This window comes from Molossus molossus, unplaced genomic scaffold (genome assembly GCF_014108415.1).
Source record: "Molossus molossus isolate mMolMol1 unplaced genomic scaffold, mMolMol1.p scaffold_m16_p_3, whole genome shotgun sequence".
Taxonomy (NCBI): Eukaryota; Metazoa; Chordata; class Mammalia; order Chiroptera; family Molossidae; genus Molossus; species Molossus molossus.
In genome coordinates, this window is record NW_023425366.1 from 62,693,869 (window position 1) to 62,720,089 (window position 26,221).

General features: G+C 36.4%; 1 protein-coding gene across 1 annotated transcript in view; it reads left to right on the forward strand.

The window, feature by feature from the left end:
* The window catches only part of ADGRV1 (adhesion G protein-coupled receptor V1), a 526,552-nt gene that overhangs the window by 23,055 nt on the left and 477,276 nt on the right, over positions 1-26,221 (forward strand). The window contains exons 2-9 of the mRNA XM_036279419.1: positions 9,227-9,411; positions 11,576-11,725; positions 13,339-13,434; positions 16,211-16,315; positions 18,320-18,433; positions 20,342-20,907; positions 21,266-21,536; positions 21,919-22,248. Coding sequence (XP_036135312.1) covers positions 9,227-9,411; positions 11,576-11,725; positions 13,339-13,434; positions 16,211-16,315; positions 18,320-18,433; positions 20,342-20,907; positions 21,266-21,536; positions 21,919-22,248 — 1,817 coding nt within the window. The remainder of the gene's footprint in view (positions 1-9,226; positions 9,412-11,575; positions 11,726-13,338; positions 13,435-16,210; positions 16,316-18,319; positions 18,434-20,341; positions 20,908-21,265; positions 21,537-21,918; positions 22,249-26,221) is intronic.

The window sequence follows — 26,221 nt, forward strand, 5'->3', positions numbered from 1 at the left end:
GAGGAATTACAACTATATAAGCTTGCTACGGGTTTTAGGGGCAAAAATCTATCTTTACATTCTTACCTCTTCCTAATTTGAGAAATTATTTATTAATTGTGTTGAAGATGGAAGGGTGCCATCTAATGGTAGGTTCAAGAAATCTCATTTAGACACATGCTCCTTATATTTCAAAGGAGCAAACAGGCAAGTGTGTCTTCCTTCTCCTCCCCAGAGATACCTTTCACACACTCCGGTTTAGCAGCTGGTGAATAAATCTTGACTTACGTTATTGCTTCTGAATTTGTCTCAGAGGATTTAGGGTAGTTAGTCTTTCCCTTTCTGCTTTGCCCAAGTGGGAAGTGAAAGCAAAACCGAAATCCGAATTCTTCCAGGGCCCCATGTGGCTCTGGAATTGAAGCTGCTGTGCACTCTCGTTACCATCTCCTTGTGAGTATTTGTAATCCCAACATGAGCAGCTTGAATGGCTTTTGTCTGCTATTTATTTGGTGACTTGTACAAATGGGAATATATGGTCTCATGGAAAATGTCAAGCTTAAATATTTGGAAATAAGATAGAAACCAGAAGTCCAGATATATTACTTAAAAGACTTCATGGTCCGGCCGGTGTGGCTCAGTGGTTGAGCGTTAACCCATGCACTAAGAGGTTGCTGGTTCGATTCCCAGAAGGGGCACATGCCCAGGTTGTGGGCCAGATCCCCAGTGGGGGCACGCGGGAGGTGGCCAGTCAATGTTCTCTCTCATTGATGTTTCTCTTTCTCTCTTCCTCTCTCTTCCTCTCTCTCTAAAATCAATAAAGGAAAAAAAAACACCAATTTTATGTATTGTTTCAAGTACTTACCTACTTCATTTGTGTTAAGTGACATGTTACTTTTCCTGGAAGTATTGGTTCAAACAGTCTGATTGTTTACTGAAATGGCTGTGGTGGAATCAGAGTCCTGTGTGTGTGCCAGGATGATTTGCTCTATCATGATTACTCTTATTTAAAAAAAGATGATTGTGTTAAAGCACACTTCACAGAGTTTATAAATATACTCTCATACAAATATAAAATGAGCAGGTATCCAAGATTTTATTAAACCAGTGAATGAGGGACTTAGTAGCATGTTTATATTGTTCAAAGAGCTTTTGAGAAGCTAAATATTTAAAAGAAAATAATGTTAAGATAAGATTTCTAGGTTAGTTATAAAACTGTTTAATCCAACTGGGCGATAAAACTGTGACCTTTGGAGTACTGTTTCACTGGACAAAAATTATTTGCACCTTTACTGGATGAAAATTTCCAAATTTATGTGTAATTTTACATCTGAAACCTTTTAACAATAGTAAGCTATTATTGAGTTGAATGAAGTACATTTCTTTAAGTCTTGGATGCTTTTCTGTTATGGAAAAATTTAAATACACACAAAAGCAGAAGGAATAATATCGTGAACCCCCATGAATCCATCACCTTGTTTGGGACTGGATCTCAAGTATTTTAATTCCTAATGCATGATTAATACAAAAGCAGGTACATAAGTTAAAAAGTTAGCTAGTTGAAAATATGAAGTATGAAAATACGCTGTTGGTAGCACTTATTGAGAGACTCCAGAATGTTCTATAGAACCATGACAGGCAGGATTTAAAGTGATCTGGAATACTTAAGAAAATTGGAGAAAATATGAACTTTATATATGCGCTTTTGATGTTGAGTATACTTAAACCACCTAAAACTTTATAGTAAACAACTTCCTTTCTTCCTTCTCTCTCTCCCTTCCTTCCTCCCTCCCTCTCTCACTCCCTTCCTTCCTTTTCCCTCCCTTCCTCCCTCCCTTCCTATCTCCCTCCCTTCCTTCTTTCCTTCCTTCCTTTCTTAGTTATATAAACCCACAAGGATAGAAGAGGAGAGGAGATAATAGCAATGAAGTTTTTGAGCCAGAAGGCAGATGAATGAGTAGTAATTGGCTTAGCAGCCCACAGCAGCTTGTCTAAACTAGCAGACCAAGACGGAGCCAGATATGCAAAGAACACTCAAAAGGTATAGGAAATAATAGCATTTGGTACCTCTGTAACTATGGATGATGGGTGAACAAATAGGGAGAGGGAAGAGCTGCTCATGGACTGGTCGGATTCCTAGAATCGTCATCCATTCCATTCCATACTGCTGCTGACCCTCCCCACTCCTGCAACTCTGCTGCTCATTCTCTGGAAATGGTAAAATTGGTTGCTTGACTGGGGAAATGAGATGTATTTGAGGATGAGGATTGCTAGAGAAAACAGAATAGATAACCATATGATTCCTCACTACCCAGACTCCAGTTCCTTTCCCACCCTTGGTGCCAGAAGTCTTTGTAGTTATATCTGCATCTTCTAGAGAGCAGAATGGAAGACTCTTCTTTGGGGAACTTGATCAATCTGAGAGTAAAGTCTTTTCTAATGGAACTGAAATTGAGACTTTCTAATAAAAGGTTTACCCATTTCACCTATTACTGATATGTGCTCAGAATTTCAAATGGTCATTTTGGTCTCTTACTCTTAATCATGTGCAGATATACAGATTCACATACTCTAAACATTTGATCATCATTTTAGTCTTCTACATTTTGCACATAACCAAGAATTACCAGACTTCTCAGGAAATCTTATACAGAAGATAAATTCCAGAATAACAAAGTAACTTAGAGGTAACAGAGACTATAAAGAAAACAGAAAAATATTTAAAAAAAAAAACAAAAAACCCACAGTATTTTCTGAGAGATAAAGGTGGCATTGGATTAATAGGATATTAAATTCTTAGAAAGTGAAAACACAATAGTGGGAATAAAAAAAATTAGTAGGAGAATTTAAATTTAATAAATTAAATTCTCAAAAAGTAGGACAAAAATCAAAGACTTGTAAATTAAAATAAAAGATAAGAAAATGAGAGAGTCAGTCCCAGAATACCAATATCAAATAATCGGAGTTTTAGGATGAAAGAACAGTGAAAATGGACGGGGCAAAAGATCATTGTGAAATAATATAAGAAAAATTTCCAGGTCTGAAGGATAAGTGTCAGATTGAAGGAGACTAAGTGCTCAGACAAATGGACAAAAATAAACCCATTCCAAGAAAACTGTGAAATTTCATAACACTTGTGGACAAAGAGAAGAACCTTCCAGAGCAGGGAACAACACAAATAGCAAATACATACACCACTTTAGAATCTAGCAACACTGGAACAAAGGGAAAAAAAATTTTCACCTAAAATTTTATACCCAGTGAAAGTGTTAAGTGGAAGATTAATATCACAGTAATTTCTAACATCATACAAGACTTAAAATGTTTATTTCTACACACCCTTTTAAAGGAAATTTGTAGAATATTCTCCATCAGAACAAGGAAACAAACCAAGTAAATCAGGAAAGAGGAAAACATGGAATCAACAAAGAGGAGATCATACACAGGAAAAGAGTGAGAGAGAATCCCAGAATGGTGTGAAGGGGGATCCCAGGATGACTCTTGTGTTCCAGGTGTGGAGGTCAGATAGTCTTGATTAATGTAGGTTTGACGATGTGTGGTCTAGGAAAGTGCAAGTTGTCAGATTTGTCTATGTTTTTCTAGAGGCTGAACCAATAGCTATGGCGAAAGTCAATCTCATCCTTTTTTTGATGAGATCTGTAATGATGATGGTGTGTGGTTGAGACAATAAACATGTTCCCATCATGAATGTCTACACTGAAGCCTAGTTACTCCATCCCCCCCACCCACTCTCTCACTTTCTCTTTATCAACCCCCATCTTGAAGAATAATGCATTAATTCCTATAGTCTGTATGCAGGAGAAAAGAAAATCTGCCACAGGAATTTTCTCCTATGGACATATATGCATAGATTCTCACTTGAGACAGATTAAGTTAACTGTAATTGAATAGGGAGGAGAGGCATATGGCTGATGGAGGTGGTCGAGGGAAACTTTTCATTGTTTACGTCTTTTTTCCTTTTAGCACTGTTCCGTGTGTGTGTGTTTTAAAGATGAATAAAATGAAAAGGTATTCCTTAAAATTTTTAAATAAAATAGAAATACAAGTAATAAACATTCCATATAGCTTAAATAACTGTAAGAGACTATCCCCTTTATCATTAGAAAACATTTATCATTTTCTCTACTTGTAACATTAGATTTTTTAAAAATTATAGATTTAAATTCTGTTTTGTTTGGAGGAAGGAAAATGTCAATTTTTTTTTGTAGTACTGGCCAAGTACAAATAACATAGATTAAGAATTCTTAGAGGCTGAATAATTGATGATATGAATGATAAAACATCTCTTGTTCCACAGGAGTAATTCTATAGTTTTAGAATGCCCTTTAGTAAATGTAGTAGAATTAAAGTAATTCTAAACTTGAAAACTGTGCTCCATTAGGATCCTATTTTCAGTATTAATTACCTGGGGGTCATACTGTGGGACCATGCCTGCCATAGCATTGACAAGGCAACAGGTGAAGCCAAAAGGTTAATTCTGTACTAAAAATCTTGGTCTTTTCACTTTGTCCACCACTCACAGATGCTGTACAATTATTTATTCTGAAACTTAAAAAGACAAAGTTAACTTTCAATTTGACAAAAGGTTCTATATGAAAGTTAATTACTGTAAAATAAGCAGAATTAATTGAATTTTTATTTTTTTATTTTTGTCATCTATTGGGTCCTGATTTTGTTTTATTTTATCCTATTCCTTATTTCTAAAGACTTAGTAAAACTTAAAATAGAAGACTTTTCCCATTTACTCAGAATATACTAGAGTTGCTACCTTTCCTAAGGTACCATTTATAAGAGGCAAGGTAATATACTAGATAAACAAGACTTAGAATTCTGTGGTTATTATGGCATATTGCGTTGGGGAGTGTTTTATTATAAGTGACAATATGTTTATGTGCTAAGTAATTCAAGTGGGGAATAAAGTTAGCAAATATCAATAGGTTTTCAAAAGGGAAGAAAAAGCCAGCATCCTGGAAAAAATCAAGAGAAAAGAATTAATGCCAAGCAGATTTAAAGAAGCAGGAAATTAGGGTTCCTTGTGGCAATCAGAAGGGCACAACTTTTTCAGAACACGGACTCAATGTGGTGCACTCCTGTCCTGCTTTGTTCCATTGTGAAGACATCTTTTGTTGGCCTATGTGTCCTAAATTTTCTTACTAGTCACTGTCAGTGTTGAGGTGGTGGGGAATATATTACAGATGGTGGTAATAACTGCATGAGAATAGGAAAGAGAGCTAGTGCGGTGTCCTTTTGCAAATGTTTAGAAGAGATTAGGACTGTTGAATGTCAGAGTGGAGGACGAGGCATCTTCCACTTGGCATATCCTAACACGAATTCACAGTGTCACAGACTGGAGATTAGCGGATACATATTGATGTTGCAAATGACAGAAAATCCAACCCAAACTGACTATAGAAAAAAATACAACGTATTGCCTCAGTACATGAAAGACCAGTGTAAAGCTGGATTCAGGAACCTAAGCGTGATTATCAGGACTTGGCTCCTGCATACTTCTTAGGTTTGTCTGGCTGTGTTGGCTGTATTTCCAGGCTTTGGAGGAAACTGGCCCCATCAGCACTATCCTGAATCCAGCAGTAGAGGGAATCTGAATTCTTATGTTTAAGCCAAAGTCTCAGAATTGTGTTTTGTTGACTTTGATTGACCCATCCCTGTGGGTCTAATATATTCTAATATATACTATGAAGTAACCTAGGTCTCATATTGCTTGAACACAGTAAAAGATCTATTAAGAGTTAAGAGATCTATTGGCAGGAACAAGTCTTATTTCCTTTGAATCATACTGAGCAAGGGGGGAGGTGTGAGGAGAACATGGATGCTGATTGGAAACGACAGGGTAAGAATATTGGAATATCATGGCATTACAGAACAGAAGAATGACACAATGATGCTAAAATTATTCTTTCACATTGTGACAGCATATGAATCGAGCACATTATGATCTTTAAATATATTGTTTGAAATTTATTTTATAGAGGTTTAAAATAGGTGGTCTGATGGTCATATAAAACATTTATTAAATCTAATGAGAGAAAAAGGGACCTGAAATAGATATAAGACTTAGGGTTGTGTCAGTTACTAATGCCTAGTTTCCTGAATTTAATAGAGTTCCAAAGACTATTTTTTAGTGTTATAGAGGAAAATGTACCTAGTTACTCTGAAAAAGAAACTCTTTGGCATTCATATAATTATGCTTGTTTTCTAATGGGGACTTCACTTTCAAAGCTTTTTCTTCATCTTTTAATTCCCATTGAATGCCAGCTTTGCCTCAACCACTTTTCTTACAAGTTGAAAAGATGAAAGCAGAAGAGAGTCAATTATCAATGATGTCACAGAATTTGAGGCTTTTCCAATCATGCTTGTTTGTTCATTTTGCATAATCCCAGAACTCACTGATGTACACCAATTTAAAATGAATTTCCTGACTTAGCCACAAGATCTTGGAGCTCTAATTGCCTGGGAAGCTGCAAGAATACACCATTTGAACACATTGGTCCTGACATTAAAAGATGCTGCTAAATATTTAAAGTAGTCAAGAGAACTGCAGCTTCAGTTAAAAAAATATAATGTTTATCAGAAGAATAAGGTGCAATCTTTTAGGAGTCTCATAATTATGCAGTTTTATGGTAGTTTGGGTTATTGTGCATGAGTTTAAAATATTTGAATGCTTTGAAATGTGTAGCATAAACAATCTTCCATATTATTTATGAGGGAGATACACAATTTGTAGACACAAACTGTAAGAGGCAATATAGTGTGGTTATTGGGTAAAGGGTCTGAACTGGACTCTTGGGTTCAAATCCTGCCTAACCACTTACTTGGCCAAATAAGACTGTATGTGTTAATTTATCTGTTCTTCTTAGTTTCCTTAGCTATAAAATAGGCTTACTTTTAGCACCTTCTTCATAGAGATTAAATATGTTATTGTGTATAAAGCACCTAGGACAATATAAATGTTTGTTGTTCTGATAACTTTCTGTAGGTCATTATAGTTTTTCTATAGGATATATGGAATCTTAAAATGAATACAGTAGTATGTAGAAAAATATGTGAGGAAGTCTGCAGAAAGTTCAAGCATATTGCATTGAACAAATTAGTAATTAACTTAAAGCTACAAATGTAGTCTATTGTATGTTCCCTCTAGGACACACCCCTCACACACTGGGACAGTGTATTTCAATGTGTATTCCAAGGATCAATAGCATTAGAATCAACCAGTCTGCCTGTTAAATGGAGATTCATTGACCATACCCTAAGCTCACTGGATCTGAATTTCTGGGTGTGAGAATAAAAATTTTAACAAAGGTTTGAGTTGATTCTTATGCAGGACAAATTTTGGGAACTTATGCTCCCATTCATGATTCCCCTTCTCATGCTGTAATTCACTTTTCACTCTTTCTCTCTTTTTCATGTGTCTTCTTATTTCTCTCTGCTCAAGGTTCTATCACATCTCATGTTCAAGGAATTGAGATTTTTCTTTCAAAAATCACAATGACCAAAGTTGATCCTTTCCCTACACATCCAAGGCTTAGGTTACTATCTCCTCACCCCTCCGTTCTGTATTCTTTGTCTCATCCCTAGTTCATTCCTTTCCCACTATTTGTCATAAGTGAGGTATGAAATCATTCTGGTGTTAGAATTCCTCAAAAGATCTTCTTCAGTTATCTTTGGTTCAGTCTAGAATGGCTCCCAATTTCCTGCCTCATCCAGGATTTGCCTTTTTCCTTCTCTCTCTCTCTTTCATATTTTTCATTTCCTTTCCATAAATGTTCCTGGCTCAGAAGTCAAGGAGTCTGGAGCTAATAACGGAGAACTATTTTATTTCTTCTGAGTCCTCAGCCCCATGGCAGGCTTTCTCGGAGAGAAGGCATAGGTGTAAGAAGTGCCCTAGTCCTCTAGAATCTTTGTTCATAGTGGCCTAAGTCTCTTTCCTGGCCTCCATCTGAATTCTGCATCCCTGTCTATGGATTTTGCTGCTGTAAGCACGTGAGACATTAAGCAATCTCACACTGCATTGTTTGAATATACGTGACTGAGAAAATTGCATTTATACCCTAAAATAGATCAAGAACTTAGGTGTTTCGCGGTTCCTAAATATAAAGCCATGTGTTACTGTGTGGAAACATCACATACATGAAAATTTTATTACTTCTTGATCGAGGTAAAGATTAAAAGGAAGCATTTGGGGCTCATAGCGTTCGTGATGCAACTTTCCTTTAAAACCCATGAACTTGTTATGTTCGTGTGACTGATCACATAATCCATTGGAATCTTAATGATCCGTGAGATAAATTGTTCACATTTTAGAGGTGCATCTACATTACAAAACAGCAGCGCTTTCCAGAGGCCACTGCACTGTTGTGCTTTTGAAATCACTTGAGTCACACAGTGCTGAAAGTAGGGACAATATTGATGACTCACAAACATGCACATTGTAGTAAGAGGAAGACAATAGAAGTCATGGAAATACACACTTCGCCAAATTTGCTTGTTTTTCGAAGCAACATGGACATTTTCTAAGAAGTGGTATTAGTATTTTAGTTGGTAAAATGGGAGAAACTTAATTCCTAGAATTTTGTGTTCTTTGAAAGGATCAGCATTTCCTTGCAATAACTAAAAACTTAAAAAGCATTCTCAAATACGACAAATTTAAGGAAAAAATAGATTCAGCAAATAAATAAATTTATTTATAGAGTCTTAGTTTCAACTGCTTTATATACCCGTTGCAAGAGTTCTCTAATATTTTCATGATCAGATAAATAGGTTAAGAAGTTCCATTAAGATTATTGATCCATTTGATAATTTTTTAGTTTTTGCTTGTATTTTAGTTTCATTTGGGGGAAAGATGGGCTTTGATTCAGTTTCCATGTTGCTACTTAGGTTTTTCTTAAGTAAATAAATCAGAGGGTCAAATATTTTTAATAAACTAAATGTAATAAGTAAGTTTAAGGCTAGTTATAACTATTAACTTGATATATAAGCTAAAGAACAAAACATAGTCATGAATAGTAAAAGAGAACCATAAAAGAATTTGTGATTTTTAACTTATTTCTGTGATCACACATTTGAATTGGATAACTTAATATGGCTGTATATATGTCTTAGTTGCTTACTATCTAACTCTTCACTCTGTTCATATCTGTAGACAACGTTGTTAAATGAAAATATATTAAATACATTGTGTGAATAAAATCTTTTTTTTCCCCTCCTATAGGGATGCCCTCTGCATCTTTATTAGTAAATCTTCTTTCAGCTTTATTCATCCGTTTTGTGTTTGGAGAAACAGAAATAAGGTTTGCCGGACAAACAGAATTTGTAGTTAATGAAACAAGTACAACAGTTATTCGTCTTGTCATCGAAAGGATAGGAGAGCCAGCCAATGTCACAGCAATTGTATCGGTAAGACATGATTGTAGTTCTGTTCTTACTGAAATAGATATGAAATTTATTACTTTCAGTGACAAGAATTTTTTTAGCTGTTTGAAACTCTGTAGTTTGATCATGAGAAATGATTTACATATACACTATTCCATTTATATAGGTTTGTAGAGTACATCAAGTTAGCATGTGCATTTAAAGATATAGACTAATTATTTTAAAATGTTCATATGTTTATTTTAAAACAAATAAAACAGAAATATCAATAAGTATTTCTAAGTAAAAGAACATTTTATTTTGGGTAATTTGGATTCTAGTTATCTCTGCTTGGATATATTATCTGTTGTTAGGTGGCTATAGGAAAATATATGAAATATTTAACAGTAGAAAGTTGGCAACTAAATAACCCTTAGTTATGTCAGAGAGCTTGCTCTCTCCTTTTTTTTTTTTTTCCCAGGAGAAATTAGGTAGGTCAACTTAACGTTGAAATTAGGTAGAATTCGTAAACTCTTGATCTGTCTTACACACAATTTAATTATTGGATGGATTGAATGTGCATGTTTTTGTGTTTATGTTTAACCAGAAAGTACTGCCACATGACCTCTAAGGATATTACTATATTTGAGGCCCCAAATGCTTGAAATTTTTGTTTTCAAAACTAAGTTTTTTAAGTAATAGGTTAAATTATCATATTGTGAAACATCATGCAAAGAGATAAGGAAGAAAAACCTACCTATGAAACAAACTCAATATTGCACTTTTGTGCATTGCTTTTAGTTTTTAATTTATTATATATGTATATATTTATTGAGTTCATTTTTTATTTGCTTGTGTATTCTACTTGATAATCTTGTACATATAATTTTGCTTGTGTCTTAATAATTTTTTCAGGTTGGTCTGTTATATTCTCAACGTTTCTTAATGGTGATATCATCATTTCTCAGTCATTCCTCAACTATTTTTCATTGAGGTTGCTTTCAATTTGTGCTGCTTTAAATGTTGCTATATCGAAACTATTTATATACATATTGATTTTTGCATATTTTGAATTGTTAAATGATTTTTTTGGGTTAGATTACTGTGTTTTCCTCTTTGTTTCAATGGTTCTTGATATTTAATACTTTCTAAAAGACTGTGCCCCTTTTTATATTTTAGTATGAGAACAAGTTTTCCAACACCCTTGACAACTTACTTGAATCAAGTATTTAAAACTTAATTTATTATAAACAAAAACTAGAAATTGACTAAAATTTGTTCATGTTCTTCGTTTTGTTTTTTGTTTTTCCTCACCCGAGGATATTTTTCTATTTTTTGTACAGATAGAATGGGAGGGAGAGAGAGAGTGAGAAACATCTACGTGAAGGGACACATCGAGTGGCTGCCACCCACACGACCAACCAGGGCCAGGGACAAACTGCAACTGAAGTACGTGCCCTTAGCGAGACCCGAACCCGGGTCTCTCCGGACCGCAGGTCGACGCTCTAACCGCTGAGCCAAACTGGCCAGGGCTGTTCTTCGTTTTTTATTTGAACTAAATTGTAGTTTTTTTCTAGTAGCTAAGTTATTCATTTTGAGTTCTTTAGCAAAATAAATCTCATTTAGATTTGCACAAGAAGCTCTTTTATAATTTAATAATTATTGTTCCCTTGAGAAGCTTATCAGCAATGCTGATATTACAGAATGAGGTCTTAAAAAGGTAAGGAAGTTTATAATGACTAATAAACTTGGAATGTTAAAAGAATTGGGTCTTTATTGGAGTTGTGGAAGAATGTAAATAAAATTTCATGTTGAAAGTGTTGGAAAGAGAAGTTTCTTTGAAACTGATAGGGAAAAGAATTAATTTTTCTGATGTATTTTGGCAGACTACTTTCAGCCCTTCTTTGGGAGAGTTTTAGCTACAATATGTCGTGTTAGGTTTGCTGTAATCCACTTAAGATCAATCAAGATGCAAAGTGATTTATTTACCTTCCAGAGCATAAGCAAATGTTTTTGTGTAGAATCAATTTTTTTTAATGATCTTAGAAGGTGATTCTTATCAGTTAAGTATTTGCCTTTGTACATCCAACTATAAGCACTAGTGTCACTTGATGACTCATGTTTTTCCCTGTTGATTGCTGCAGTTACCATCAGGTTTGCTTGTCCTCACACTGTTATGTAAGAACTCTCTGTATTTTGCATTTGATAGCTGTATGGAGATGACACCGGTGACTTTTTTGACACATATGCTGCAGCTTTTATACCTGCTGGAGAAACAAATAGGACAGTGTACATAGCAGTATGTGATGATGATTTACCAGAGCCTGATGAAACTTTTATTTTTCACTTAACATTACAGGTAAGTCCTCTTCTGTACCTTAACCTTAAGACTTATCAAAGTCTTATAGTGCTTAAAAATCGATTTCCCTAGAGATAAGTCAATTCAGGTGACTGGTTGTAGTTTTTATAGAAGTCAGAACTGAAAATCTCTTTGGCAGTTTCATGGTCTGGTTCTCAGACACTCTCGATGAGAAGCTACAGCTAGTTTTTGGATCTATTCAGCTTATTTAGGAATTTCCATGACAGATGCTCAAGAAAACCTTGTCTTCCCTTTGGCCCTTTTCTCTTTTATCCTCTCCCTGCTACTGGGTGCACAAAGAATGACCGTGACTTCTGAGTTCAAAGGAGAAGGATACAAAAAGCGGCATGGAAGTGGGAGGTCCCTGTGCCTTAGAATAAATTCGGAGTACCCCTGGGAAAAATGCTTGAATAGCTGAAGGCTTATTGTTCTTTATGGGTTGATCTATTAGGCAGTGACTACTAACAGTGCTCTAGGTAATTTTTCTGAAGGGCATTAAGGAATTTTTTGAATGATTATATTGGTATGATTAAATTTTTATGAAAATGATACTTGAAACAGTTATGTTTTGCTTTTGTGCACTCTTTTTTTATATTCCTGCATGCTGCTGTTGAGTAACAAGAAGTGTTGCAGACAACTCCTCTCATATTTATTAGAAAAAATGTTTTAATATTTTATCTTTAATTTGTCTTATGATTTTGTAAAATTTTTTATCCTCACCTGAGGACATGTTTTCCTTTTTTGTTCAGATAGAGTGGGAGGGAGGGAGAGGAAGAGAGAGAGAGAGAGAAACAAAAGGTGGTGGGTTCGGTTCCCAGTCAGGTTGTATATGGGAGGCTACAGACATGAAAGGGACACATCGAGTGGCTGCCACCTGCACGACCCAACCAGGGCCGGGGAGAAACTGCAACTGAGATACGTGCCCTTAGCGGGAACCGAATCCTAGTCTCTCTGGAACTTAGGCTGATGTTCTAACTGCTGAGCCAAACGAGCCAGGGCTAATTTGTCTTATGATTTATGGAATAACTAATTATTGAGTTTCAGCACCTTCTAAAATATAAAAAAAGAATCGTGTTTGAATAGAATTTCATACTGCCTACTTTATTCTCTGTCATATTAATAATGCTAGTGGAGTAATTATAATATATATAGTATCACTAGTCAGAGATTTCTTATAATAATTTATATTTTAATAGTCAGTGATTAATGATTTTCAAAACTTTTTTCAAGAATTCTTGTTGGGACATTTTTACCATCTTGACTTAGTTTGAATGTATTTTTAAAATATGTGCATTAAAAGCATTCTTATGCTCTGCCTGGGTGGCTTAGTTGGTTGGAGCATTGTTCCATACACCAAAAGGTGGTGGGTTCGATTCCCAGTCAGGGTGTATATGGGAGGCTACTGATTCATGTTTCTCTCCCACAGTGATTTTCCCCTCTCTCTCATTCTCTCTACCTCCCTCCCTAGAGTTCCCCCCTCTCTCTCTCAAAAAAGTATTCTTGTATTTTTATTCATATTCCTCATAATTACTTAAAGATAGAAATTCTGTTAAAATGATTATTCTTTCCTCTTATTTTTAATTTATTAATTTATTTCTGGGCTTTTATTTTAGAGACCTTCAGCAAATGTGAAGCTTGGATGGCCAAGGACTGTTACTGTGACGATATTGTCAAATGACAACGCGTTTGGAATTATTTCATTTAATATGGTATAGTTACAGTTTGATTAATCTTGTGGTTGCTAGATAATAGTTTTCCTTTTTTGATGATTTGTCATGATGTTACCTGGCATTTGATACTTAAATAAAATCTACTCTTACCCCATTCATATTCCACATTCTATAGACTGTCCATTTGTTCTAGCAAAGGTTTCTTTGGATTGAGGAGGCGTATATATTCATGGCCATCTCTTATCTTAATCTCTTTCTGTCCATCATTCCGTCTGACTCATGTGTTACCTCCTTCGGTGGTCTCTAACTCGAACGCTGTCTTAATTCAGTCTGCTATAACAGAATACCATAGCCGGTGGCTCAAAGCCAACAGAAATGTATTTCTCATGGTTCTGGAGGCTGAGAAGTCCAAGATCAAGGCATCGGCAGATTCAGTGTTTGGTGAAGGACCACTTTCTGGTTCATACACAGCTGTCTTTTGGCTGTGTTCTCACATGGCAAAGGGGCAAGGGAGCTTTGGAGTCTCTTATAAGGGCACTAATCCTATTCATAAGGGCTTTTCCCGCATGACCTAGTCACCTCTGGAAGGCCCCACCTCCTAATACCATCACATTGCAGGTTAGGGTTGTGAGGGGGTGGGGGGAAGGGGAGCAAAAACATTCAGTCTGTCGCAGATGTTGTAACCTGGTTTTTTATTGCTCGATTTCCCAACTGCCACTTAAGGCATTGTCAGCCTCCTCTGACAGTTTGCTGTGACTCTGAAATGAGAAAAACATATTAAAAGAACACTGTAGTCAACTTAAGATTGAACAGCAGACATTACAGCACTTAAAATATCTGTGGTCACTCCCTATGCTGAGATTTTCCCAGTGGTTACTGTTTCCTGAAGGCGCATCCTCCATGTCAGCCTCTCCGTTGCTCAGCAGTTTATTTTTTTCTTCTTTATCACCAAATGTCTGTGTCCCTGTCCTGTCCTGTGTGAAAAGGCACAAACAGACATGACCGGTCCCAGCTCTTAAAATAAAACAAAATTTATCTCTAGTACAATTGGATTTTGCCACTAAGTTTTAGACTGCAATAACCTTCGTGATACGGAGGCTTTTTGAATCATGTTACTAATTATCATTACTAGAAGATGATGTGCTACTCACCAGCTTTTTATTTTCAAATTTAGATTGCTCACAGTTGGTATATTATTTATTATATGTCAAGTTCTGAAATCGTCTCTGAAACAAGGTGGGGACAGATTAGTGTGCTCTTCATAACTGCAGTATCTTTATTCAGAAGGGTATGTGGATAACGCCAATAGAGTTGACATTTTGTAGCCTCCATTATATGGTCATTTATAGAAATTCAATTAATTAATCAGTTGTTTTTATTTGAATGCTGGGGAATTATTAGTTAATTATGAAGCAGGCTCCCTGAGTTGCTTGATGTCCTTCCCCACTGCCTTTCCTCTGCACTCACTTTTAATTTATCTTCCCTAACCTCATGCGGATTTGTTTAAAGGATTCTATATTTCCTTTTAGTTTTGGCATTAGACATCCTAGCTTCTGGGAGTGAATTCTTGTTTCTAGCTTTGGTCCAAGGTCCGTGACTATTGTGGTCTCTGACTGGGCAGCTGCCCTGCATGACTAGACTTGAGCTAAGTAACGAAATAGTCGCCTAGGCTGCCTTTGGTTCCTGGCCTGGATCATGATTACACTGATGGTGAAGATAACATTGATGATGATAATGATAATCGCCGATGTTTACTGAGCCCTCACTATGTGTTAAGTACAAGGAGAAGCACTTGATGTGAATTATCTCATTGAACCTCATCACAACCCTTCAAGACAGGCATTTCTATCCCCATTTACAGATGGGGATACTGAGACTTAGAGTCCTCTGGAGAGATGGGCGCCACTGTCCTACTTAGTGCGCACCTGGCCGCTTCCCTCCTCCTCCTCCTGTCTGCTGAGTTTCAGCCAGCCAAGCCAGCACATTTCAGCATTTGAGGTCCTGGCTCTTTGTTTCACTCAGTGATCACATCCTGAAACAGTCATTAGCCGTTATCTGTTTTTGGCACACTGACCAGTGAAGAGGAAATAGTGAAGAGGTTGGGAGCAAGGCCCAGTGGTTGCTCAGTGAGCTGCCCTGGTCTGGAGGGGCCTCATTTCTCTGACCTCCTGGGCCCCTGTGGGCACTTGAATTTGTCATCTTTTAACTAGATAACCTTTAATATTCCTCAGAACAGCTAGTTGATGGTGGAACCAGTTAAGAACCTATAACTTTTGTGTGAATAGTTTTACAGGTTCCTTTTTTTAAAATTTTTTTATTATTATTATTTGTAATCCTCACCCAAGGACATTTTTCCATTTTTTGTTCAGATAGAGTGGGATGGAGAGAGAGAGAGAGAGAGAGAGAGAGAGAGAGAGAGAGAGAGAAAGAAACATCGACATGAAAGGGACACATCGAGTGGTTGCCACCCGCATGACCCAACCAGGGCCAGGGACAAACTGCAACCGAGGTACGTGCCCTGAGTGGGAACTGAACCCCCTTAGTGGGAACTGAACCCAGGTCTCTCTGGACCGCAAGCCGACACTCTAACCACTGTGCCAAACCGGCCAGGGCTACAGGTTCCTTTTTTTTTTTTTTTTTTAAAAAAAACATGTTAAGTGCTGTTATTAGCTGCAGTTAATTGACACTAGGAAATATACATCCTTAAGAGTACAATGTGGGTTGACTTGTCTATGTAAATACAGTATTTCTAAGGTAACAGTTTGCGCCGCCTCTTGCATCTGATCCACGCCTGATTGTCTGCTCTTTCCAATAGCCTTTCTCAATTGCAGTGAGCGAGCCCAGGGGCAGAAATGAATCTGTGCCTCTTACTCTGATCAGAGAAAAAGGAACCTATGGAATGGTCACTGTGACTTTTGAGGTATGCTTACTCTGAAATCATTTTGAGTGGTAACATTTTAGAGTTCATACCTGATAGCTACGAATTTAAAAATCAAGGCTCTTTGTATAAGAAATATGATCCTTAATAAAAATGAAATTAAGTACTTTTATTATCTGATACATTTCATGGTTACTATGAAAATCTTTTCCTTGTTACTTGAATGTAGTATACTTACATGGAATACAACATATATTTTTTTTTATCCTCACCCGAGGACACTTTTTGCATCTATCCTCAGAGCAGGAGGGAGAGAGGGGGAAAGAGAGAGAGAGAAACATCAACGTGAGAGAGACACATTGACTGGTTGCCTCCCACACAACCCCAACTCGGGCCGGGGAAAAACTGCAACCAAGGTACATGCCCTTAGCGGGAACCTATCCCAGGACTCTCCGGTCCGTGGGCCAACGTTCTAACTGCTGAGCCAAACTGGCCAGGGCCAACATATCATTTTAGATACAGACTAAATAATAAACCACAAAATAGAATAATAATAATAATGTTAATTCTATAAAATTCATGGAACCTTTCAAGGATATAAAATTTAAAAATGCCCATGCATTACTTTGGTTCATACAAAATTATTTAATATAAATATCTCTATTTGCATGTCTAATTTTTAAAAATACACTTAATGAATGGTGTTACAAGCAGTTGCACTTCACTGTGGAAGTCCGTAGATGTTATAGCATTTGGTGTGAATAAGATAGGCTGTGCGTGAGGTGTGTTCTTAGGGTGCTAGCTGTAGCCCTTCCTTTTATTGCTTCCTGACTTCACGCTCACCATTGTGTTGTCATATTGCTGTCCTATGACATACATTTACATCTCCAACTAATTTTTGTTTCATAAGATCCAAAACAGGATCATGTGCTGTTTTCAAACATTAACACATTAGAAAGTCTTGATATCAGTTTATATCTTAATTACTAATTGTAATATCAATGTATGCTTAGATTTATGTAACATAGTTCTACGGAAGCTCATGGGGTCCTACATCATATGGTGATTATGTTAATTACATAAGAAAATAAACTGGCATAAGGCAGTAATGCACGAACAATATAGGAAATGCTAATTTAACATGCAGTCGCTTTTCAAGTTCTACAGAGGAGGCCTTAAGCAATATTTCATGGGCTCAGGAACATGTACTTAGGTAATATGTTTTTGAAATTTTTTCTGATAATAAATATGGGAAAAGTGTAGAAAATGGACTGCAGAAAGGATAAGGCATCATCAGTTATAGTGTTCTCAACTTCACCGTGGACATCTGCAGTTATTTTATTGCATTTTGAGTCCCTTGTTTTGTTGAAATAGTTACAGCTCCCATTTCCATGTGCTGCTCTAGTGCTCAGCTCGGATGGTTTTCATGCACACATAGCAACTCTTCCCAGCACTCAGTCTCCCTCCTGCCCTTTTCAATTTTTTCTTCATAATATTTATCTTCATCTGACACATACACACTGATTGATTTATTATGTGGTCCCTTTCATTCAATGTAAAGTCCTTCTGGGTTGGGATTTGCCTTGTTCACTGCTATGTGCTTAGTACCTAAAAGGGGACAGGCACAGAGTACTTGGTAAATTCTTTTCAAAAGGAATGATTTTATAAAATCTTCGCATCTTGCCTGTTATATATTATTACGCTCATTTTAATGACGAGGAAAGTGCTGCATAGAGTTAAATACCTCGCACAGTCTATGGTGGAACTGGTATTTGATTCCTCTCAAGAAAAACATGCCCCCCCCCCCCCCAGTTTTAATACAGTGGTTGGGATAAAAGGAAAAGCTACTAGAAACCATGTAGTTTAATATAATTATAGCTGAGATCTGTAATTATAGTCCTTGACTGTTAATTGGAAGGGCGACTTACATAAAGGTTAGTATAATTCTTGCAAAAACATTTTAAGTAAACTTCAGATTCTTGTCAGCTGACATCACAATAGTGCTTTCCTACTCTTGTGAACGATTTCATGTGTATTTCCTTGCAGGTAGAGGGTGGCCCAAATCCACCGGAAGAAGATTTGAGTCCAGTTAGAGGAAACATCACCTTTCCCCCTGGCAGAGCAACAGTATTTTATAACTTGACAGTACTTGATGATGAGGTGGGATGATGTGAAATGCATAAATGGGACAAGGACTCTGTGTTACAGACACGTTAGAGAACATTATGTCAAAGATTAAATTGTGTTCAGCATCGAAAATTATTTAAGAACACAGTCCTGTGTAAAGTTAGTATATTGTGACCAGCCATACTTTAGCTATAAATAGCTACTTTGGAATATATCTTGTTAATATTTATCTTATTAAATTCACATTATATATAAAAGTTGATGAACCTGAATATAACTGTCAACCACACATAATAAAAAAATCTAAGCATTTTGTAAATACTAATGATTAATTTTTGTTAGTGATTTCAATTTTGAGCAGGGATAGTATTATTTACCCATCATAAGTATTTTACTATAAAAAAAGAAATTTGTACTGTAATTGATATTCTTTTGTTTAGATATTTTACGTTTTCATGTTCATAGGAAGGCTTTAGTTATTTTTACATTTCATATTGAAGCCACCAAGAATTGTGCTATATAACTGCTAAGGAAAGAATGAGTTTGAACAATAATGTGCAAGTATATCCCCCATGAACTAAATAAGAGAAAATGTGACTTTTAATAAAATAAAATAAAAATCTTAGTATTGCCAGAGGGGGGAAAAAGGGAATAGCTGGGAATTTATAATCGTTCCTCTATCTTACTACAAAAAAAAAAAAAAAAAAAAAATTATGACACCCAATCTCAAGAGAAGGAAAAAAAAAGAAGACATTATTAGAAAACAGTGTTTCTCTTGAAACAAATGAAATATTAGGGAGCAGTGATAACTGATTTATTTGGTTTTGGAAGCTAGTAGAAATCTTTTGTTTTTAGATCCTGGAACAGTGAAAATGTTATAATTTGGGACAGTGATTAACTATACATTTTAATTATAAACTTAAAAGCTCTTCTAAGCATCTGATGTGCAGCATGGTGATGATGGTTAATAATGATGGTACTGTGTACTTGAAAGTTGCTGAGAATAGATCTTCAGTGTTCTTGCCACACAAACATGGGAGTTAATTATATGAGGTGATGGATGTGTTAACTGTCTTGATCCTGGTGATCATTTGACATTTTATATATATATATATCACATCATCACATTGCACAATTTAAATATATTGCAATTATATGAGTCAATTATCCCTCAATAAAGTTAGGGGAAAAAGATCATCAATCAAATCATATTTTTCTTTTTAAGATAAATAGCTTTACCTCTTACATTGATTGCTATTGATCAAGGTAAGAAGATGTATTTTTTCACTTTTATTTATAAAATAGAATTGAAGGAAAGCTCAAACAGCACAGTGCAATTACAAAATATATATTTGTATTTTAACAATGTCAACATTTTCCCTAATAGTGACTTTTACAACTTGCTCTCCAGAAAGACATGATGTGTATTTTGGAAATCATATGATTGGTATCATATGTTTAATTCTTGAATTAGCAATTCTTTAGATAGAAACAAGAATAAATTGCATGGTTGAAAACTAATAATTTGTATGTGATGTTTAATGTAGTTTTCCAGATTCTTAGATATTAATTGACCTTAAATGATGGTGCTTCTGACCCTACCAACCTGATGAAACTAGTAAATATGTGTTCATTTTACTGTCATCACAGCTTTAGTTATCTAAAGGTTGATCAAGGTTGAAAGATACCATACCTATACTTTATTATCTGTTCATAACCTTGTCTTATGAACTTTTCCTTCCCTATCTAAATATATTACTTACCTTTAAAAAATGTTTCAGTAAATGGATACTAAACAAGCCTCTCTATAGGCTCCCTTCAGTTAAAGATTTTTTTATTTTTATGTAATTATATTGAAAAATTGTGACTTTTTACACTGTGGTTTACTTGCAGGTTATTTTAGCTATCGATATTTTGCCAAAGTTTATACTTCTTTGACAGGTACCAGAAAATGATGAAATATTTTGGATTCAACTGAAAAGTGTAGAAGGAGGAGCTGAGATTAACACTTCTAGGAGCTCAGTTGAGATCATCATAAAGAAAAATGATGGTCCTGTGAGATTCCTTCAGAGTGCTTATTTGGTACCTGAGGAAGACCACATACTCACAGTTCCAGTGCTTCGTGGAAAAAATGACAGTGGAAATCTGATTGGATCTGATGAATATGAAGTTTCAGTCAATTATGTCATTGTAACTGGGAATTCAACAGCACATGCCCAGCAAAATTTAGACTTCATTGATCTTCAGCCCAACACAACTATTGTTTTTCCACCTTTTGTTCATGAATCACACCTGAAATTTCAAATAGTTGATGATACCATACCAGAAATTGCTGAATCATTTCATGTTGTGTTGCTAAAAGATACTTTAAAGGGAGATGCTGTGCTGTTAAGCCCTTCTGTTGTACAAGTCACCATTAAGCCAAACGACAAACCTTATGGAGTCCTCTCATTCAACAGTGTCTTGTTTGAAAGGACAGTTATAATTGATGAAGATACAACATCAAGGTATGGTTTATTTTAAACTTGTTACTACAATTTTTTTTTATTATATTATTCCATGATTCGATGTTTGTGGTGGTGGACACAATGTTGAACTCTTGAGAGTATGTGTCATTTCCACTGCCAAGGTTTCACTATTTTCTCTCCACCTTTGGGAGTGATTTAAATATGCAAGTGAATTCCTGTTATGGTAGTTTCCTAGGATGTAACAACATATCACATCCTTTACATTAAAAACAATCATTCTTTATGATATGGAGTCTGTTTTTATCAGTGTCTGATGGCCACATGACAGCAGAAAAGTCCGTCTGAGGGAACTAGAGTGTATTATATGACTGTATATATTTCTTTTTTAAAATTCTAGATTTGAAAATATTACAGTGGTTAGAAATGGTGGCACCCATGGGAATATTTCAGTGAACTGGATATTGACACGGAATAGCAGTGATCCCTCACCAGTAACAGCAGATATCAGACCAAGTGCTGGAGTTCTCCATTTTGCACAAGGGCAGATGTTGGCATCCATTCCTCTCACTGTTGTTAATGATGATCTTCCAGAAGAGGCAGAAGCTTATCTCCTTCAGATTCTGCCTCATACGATACGAGGAGGTGCTGAAGTGAGCGAACCTGCACAGGTAGGTCTCTTGTTATGCTTCTTGTGTGAGTATTTCTGTGCCATGGAAAAGCCAATGAATTTGATCACACAAACCACATTTATGTGTACCTTGATGTGATGGGAAGAACACTGGTTTTGCAAATGATGATTGCTTTGCTTGCTCATGGTTGTCCCTTCTGTAAATAAAAAGTTTACTCTTAAAAAGTCTACAAACTATAAATTAGGAAGGCTTTCAGATCTGTGTTTGAGTCATCTTTTACCCTAGAAAGTATAAGAAGTGATCAGTTTTAGATATGATATATAAGTAAATGTTAAAAATTAGAATAGGCTAGAAAATAAACAGTTGGGTAATTTCGGATGTGAGAATTCTGCATTTCAGTATTCCATTTCTTTATCCACAGCTTTTGTTCTACATTCAGGATAGTGATGATGTTTATGGCCTAATAACATTTTTTCCTATGGAAAACCAGAAGATTGAAAGCAGCCCAGGAGAACGATACTTATCCTTGAGTTTTACAAGACTAGGGGGAACTAAAGGTGATGTGAGGATGTTTTATTCTGCACTTTATATTCCTGCTGGAGCTGTGGATCCTTTGCGAGCAAAAGATGGCATCTTAAATATATCCGGGAGAAATAGCCTCATTTTTCCAGAACAGAAGATACGAGTCACTACAAAATTACCTATAAGAAATGATGCATTCCTTCAAAATGGGGCCCACTTCCTAGTACAGGTATTTTAGTGATTAAAACAATCTCAACTTTGGTTATATTGTAAGTGTACTTAACTATGTGAGAGAGTTAACTAATCATTATTTTGCTCTCATTTATAGTTTGGATTCTACTATTGGTTACTATAAGTTACTTGGGGAGTCCAAAGAAAGACTGTGTCTATTCCTAAGGCATACAAGGGTGAATAAAACAAGGGTTCTACTGAAGTTAACTTTTAATCAGGTGATAATAAAAGCAGATCAGACATGAAATACAGGTTAGAATATAATGGATAACATAATGAAGTAACTCACAAACTCTTAATGGGGGAGGAGAGGGGAAGGGAAAGGGGTAGGAGGGGAAGGGAAAGAGAGAGAGAGAGATCTGCAATTCTTTTGAGTGATTTCAGAAAATCTGACATAAGAATGAGATTTGTAGGATAAATGTTTTTCATGATGGATACTTGCAGGTAGGGCATTCCAGAAATAAAAAAGTAGTATGAAGAAAATTAAATACTGTAGATACTTTTAAATAATATACTAAAAATTCTGTTTCTTTTTCTATTAACTGTAGATAGCATCTCTGGATTTTTATCCACTTAATAAAAATAAGGGCCGTACGACATATTCTTCCATCTTATTTCTTAATGTTTTTATTTGCAAAGTTTAAAACATCTGAACTCACTTATTATAGTATGGTTATGTTTTCCATGCATTTGGTTTTCATTGATTCTGAAAATTAGAAAGCAATAAAAAGATGCTTATCAGATTTTGGTAATGTAAATAAATGTAATACAGATTCAGATAGTATGAATGATTGATAATGACTGCATCTCATGTCTCTGTACTTTATGCCAACTGAAATATATGTGAAATGCAATCTCATATTTTATTGATTGTTTTGAATCATGCCACATTTAAATTTGTTTCATAATCTTGCCTAGACTTTGTTTTATGGTTTATTGCTTTCTCTGGAGTTTCTGATTGCCCCTTTTTAATATGTCTATGCCATCCTCACCAGTTAGGCCTTCCCGCTGTCTAACGTACATGGAATGTTGAGTTCAGCTGTTCTGCTCTCTGCACTTGCTTCACACCTGCTACCTGGGACCTTTTTTACTGACCTTTGAATTTTCTTGATCTCTTGCCTTTTCCTTAAGTTGTGTTTTCATTTTGTTGTTGTATATCTGTCCTCAAATACATGTGCAAGGTAAACTTTTGAGTCTTTGAGCATCTAAAAATGATATTTTATATGTTGATAATTTGGCTTGGCACAAATTTCTAGATTAAAATAATTTCTTCAGAACTTGGAAAGTTTAGTCTTTTAATTTCCATGGTTGCTGATATGAAATTTGAGGGGAAAGAAATAGTTTACCTTGGAAGGTAACTTGCTCTTTATCTCTGAAAGCTCTCCCTTTTAAAAAAAATCTTGGCATTCTGAGTTTCACAGGATGGTGTCCCACCCAGTTGTGTGCTCAGTGGGGTGGGTGGGCCCTTCATTCTGAAGACTTGTCATTTTTTTTAAGCTGAACCACCAACTGTGCTTGTACTGTTTGTGCATTTCTTGAGACTTCCTGAAGGGGTCTAGTAGGTGAGCTGTTAAAGGCATATATAATATGCCTGCCTAGAGGGAGACATTTTCCCAGTGTTTCCAAAGTCTTTGTTACTAGTGGCAGGACATGCTGCTCTTCCTCTTTATTATCATTATTACTGTTATTATTTTATTGTTTCCTCAAAATGAGGAAATTATGATATGATGCATATTTCTGTCAATGAGGATAAACTCTTTGGAGGACCCTTAAATTTCTCTTTGGAGCTATGGGTGCCCAGAACGTGGTGTCCCTGACCATTGCGGCCTGTGGAACACTCTGAGGGGACGGCTGGGTGGCGGTGGGTCTGGATCTGTGGAGTGGAATTAAGCAGGTGGTCGAGCCCACCGCCCTGGCGAGAAGTTAAAGCAACTAGAATGCTGACAGCAGAACACATGTAAATACATATTTAGAAATTTTAAAAAGAGCTTTAAGTTTGGCCTTGGACAAAAACATGTCATAACTTTTTATTTTTATTTATTTATTTTTTATCCTCACCTGAGGACATTTTTCCATTTTTTTGTTCAGATAGAGTGGGAGGGAGAGAGAGGAAGAGAGAGACAGAGAAACATCAACGTGAAAGGGACACATGGAGTGGCTGCCACCCGCACGACTAACCAGGGCCGGGGACAAACTGCAACCGAGGTACATGCCCTTAGTGGGAACCAAACCTGGGTCTCTCTGGACCGCAGGCCGACGCTCTAACCGCTGAACCAAACCGACCAGGGTGAAAAAACATGTCATAACTTTTTATTTTATTTTATTTATTTTATTTTTTTTATCCTCACCCGAGGACATTTTTCCATTTTTTGTTCAGGTAGAGTTGGGGAGAGAGAGAGGAACAGAGAGAGAGAGAGAAACATAGATGTGAAATGGACACATCGAGTGGCTGCCACCCGCACGACCAACCAGGGCCGGGGACAAACTGCAACCGAGGTACATGCCCTTAGCGGGAACCGAACCTGGGTCTCTCAGGACCGCAGGCCGACGCTCTAACCGCTGAGCCAAACTGGCCAGGGCCATGTCATAACTTTTTAAAGTTGGGTTTATTGACATATGGAAATACATACTGATTTCACCAGTTTTCCTGAGGGTGGCATTTCAAAATTTAGGAGTTTTCAAGAATCTCTGGGAGATAATAACCAAATTTCAGAATTTAATGGAGGTTTTTGGTTTTTGGTTTTGTTTTTGGTGTCGGTGCTCTCTTTCGTCTTCTCTGCTATCCGTGTCCTCTGCATTCAGAGCATCCCCATCAGTATACGTGTCTCAGTCAGCTCAGACCGCTGCAAAGAATACAATAGGCTGAGTGGCTTAAACAACAGACATTTATTCCTCACGGTCCCAGAGGCTGGGAAGTCTGGGCTCAGGGAGTCAGTGTGACGGGTTCTGGTGAGGGCTCTCCTTCTGGTTTGGAGATTGATGTCTTCTTGCTGTGTCCTCACGGAGTGGAGAGAGAGAGAGGAAGCAAGCTCTTCGCTGTCTCTTCTTATAAGGGCACTAATTTCATCGTGAGGGCTCTTTCCCCCAAAGGTCCTATGTCCAATTACCATCACTACTGGGGATTAGGGTTTCAACATATGAATTCCCGAGGGGACATAAACATTCAATTTGTCTCATATGTTTAAGGGTTTTGTGTTTCTGTTATCTCAGTATTCAGTTCTCTCTTCTGTCTAAAATAAGTGAAATGAAGCAGAGGTTTTGCGCAGTTGCTTTGGCTCTCGTGGAGTCCTGGGCAGCCTGGCGTTCCCACAGCAGCTGCAGTAATGAGACATGAGTTTGAAAATGAATACTGCGGAAACATTGATTTTTGATTTATAGAGAACTTTTCTGTTTCCATTTCAGCTTTCTGATTTCTTAGGCTGCCTTAACTGCTTTTTACTGTGGATGATAATATTAGTAACATTTGTATGCAACTTTTAGTCTTTAAAAAATACTCAATGTCTATCCAAGTAGCTGCAGAGAATCCCTATGTAAACAAAACCTAATTAAGACCTTTCTGTGGCTCAAATATTATCCTAGCTATTTTATGTTTCAACATTCTCCAAGAACATGACAATTTATTTTTGATACCTCTTGAAAAGTAAAATAACACTTGGAGAAGCATGCAACATCTGAATTTTTGGTGATCCTGGGTTAGAAATCTGTTTACACCACTAATTCCAAATTCCGTTCTTTATCTATCTCTATATTCAGTTAAAACACAAAGCTCTTACTGTGCAGAGAGTTTAATTTAACACTGTAGTGGAAAAAAAGCATTATCAGTCACCCACACAGTTTCTTGAAGTTCAAAACAGCTGTAGACTCTGGAAGGCTGGTTGGAATTAGAAGGCTGCGTAGTTTGTATAGTACATAATGGATGAGCAACTCAAGAATAGGAGGCATCAGACTCTGCATGGAAAGTGGAATGAAAC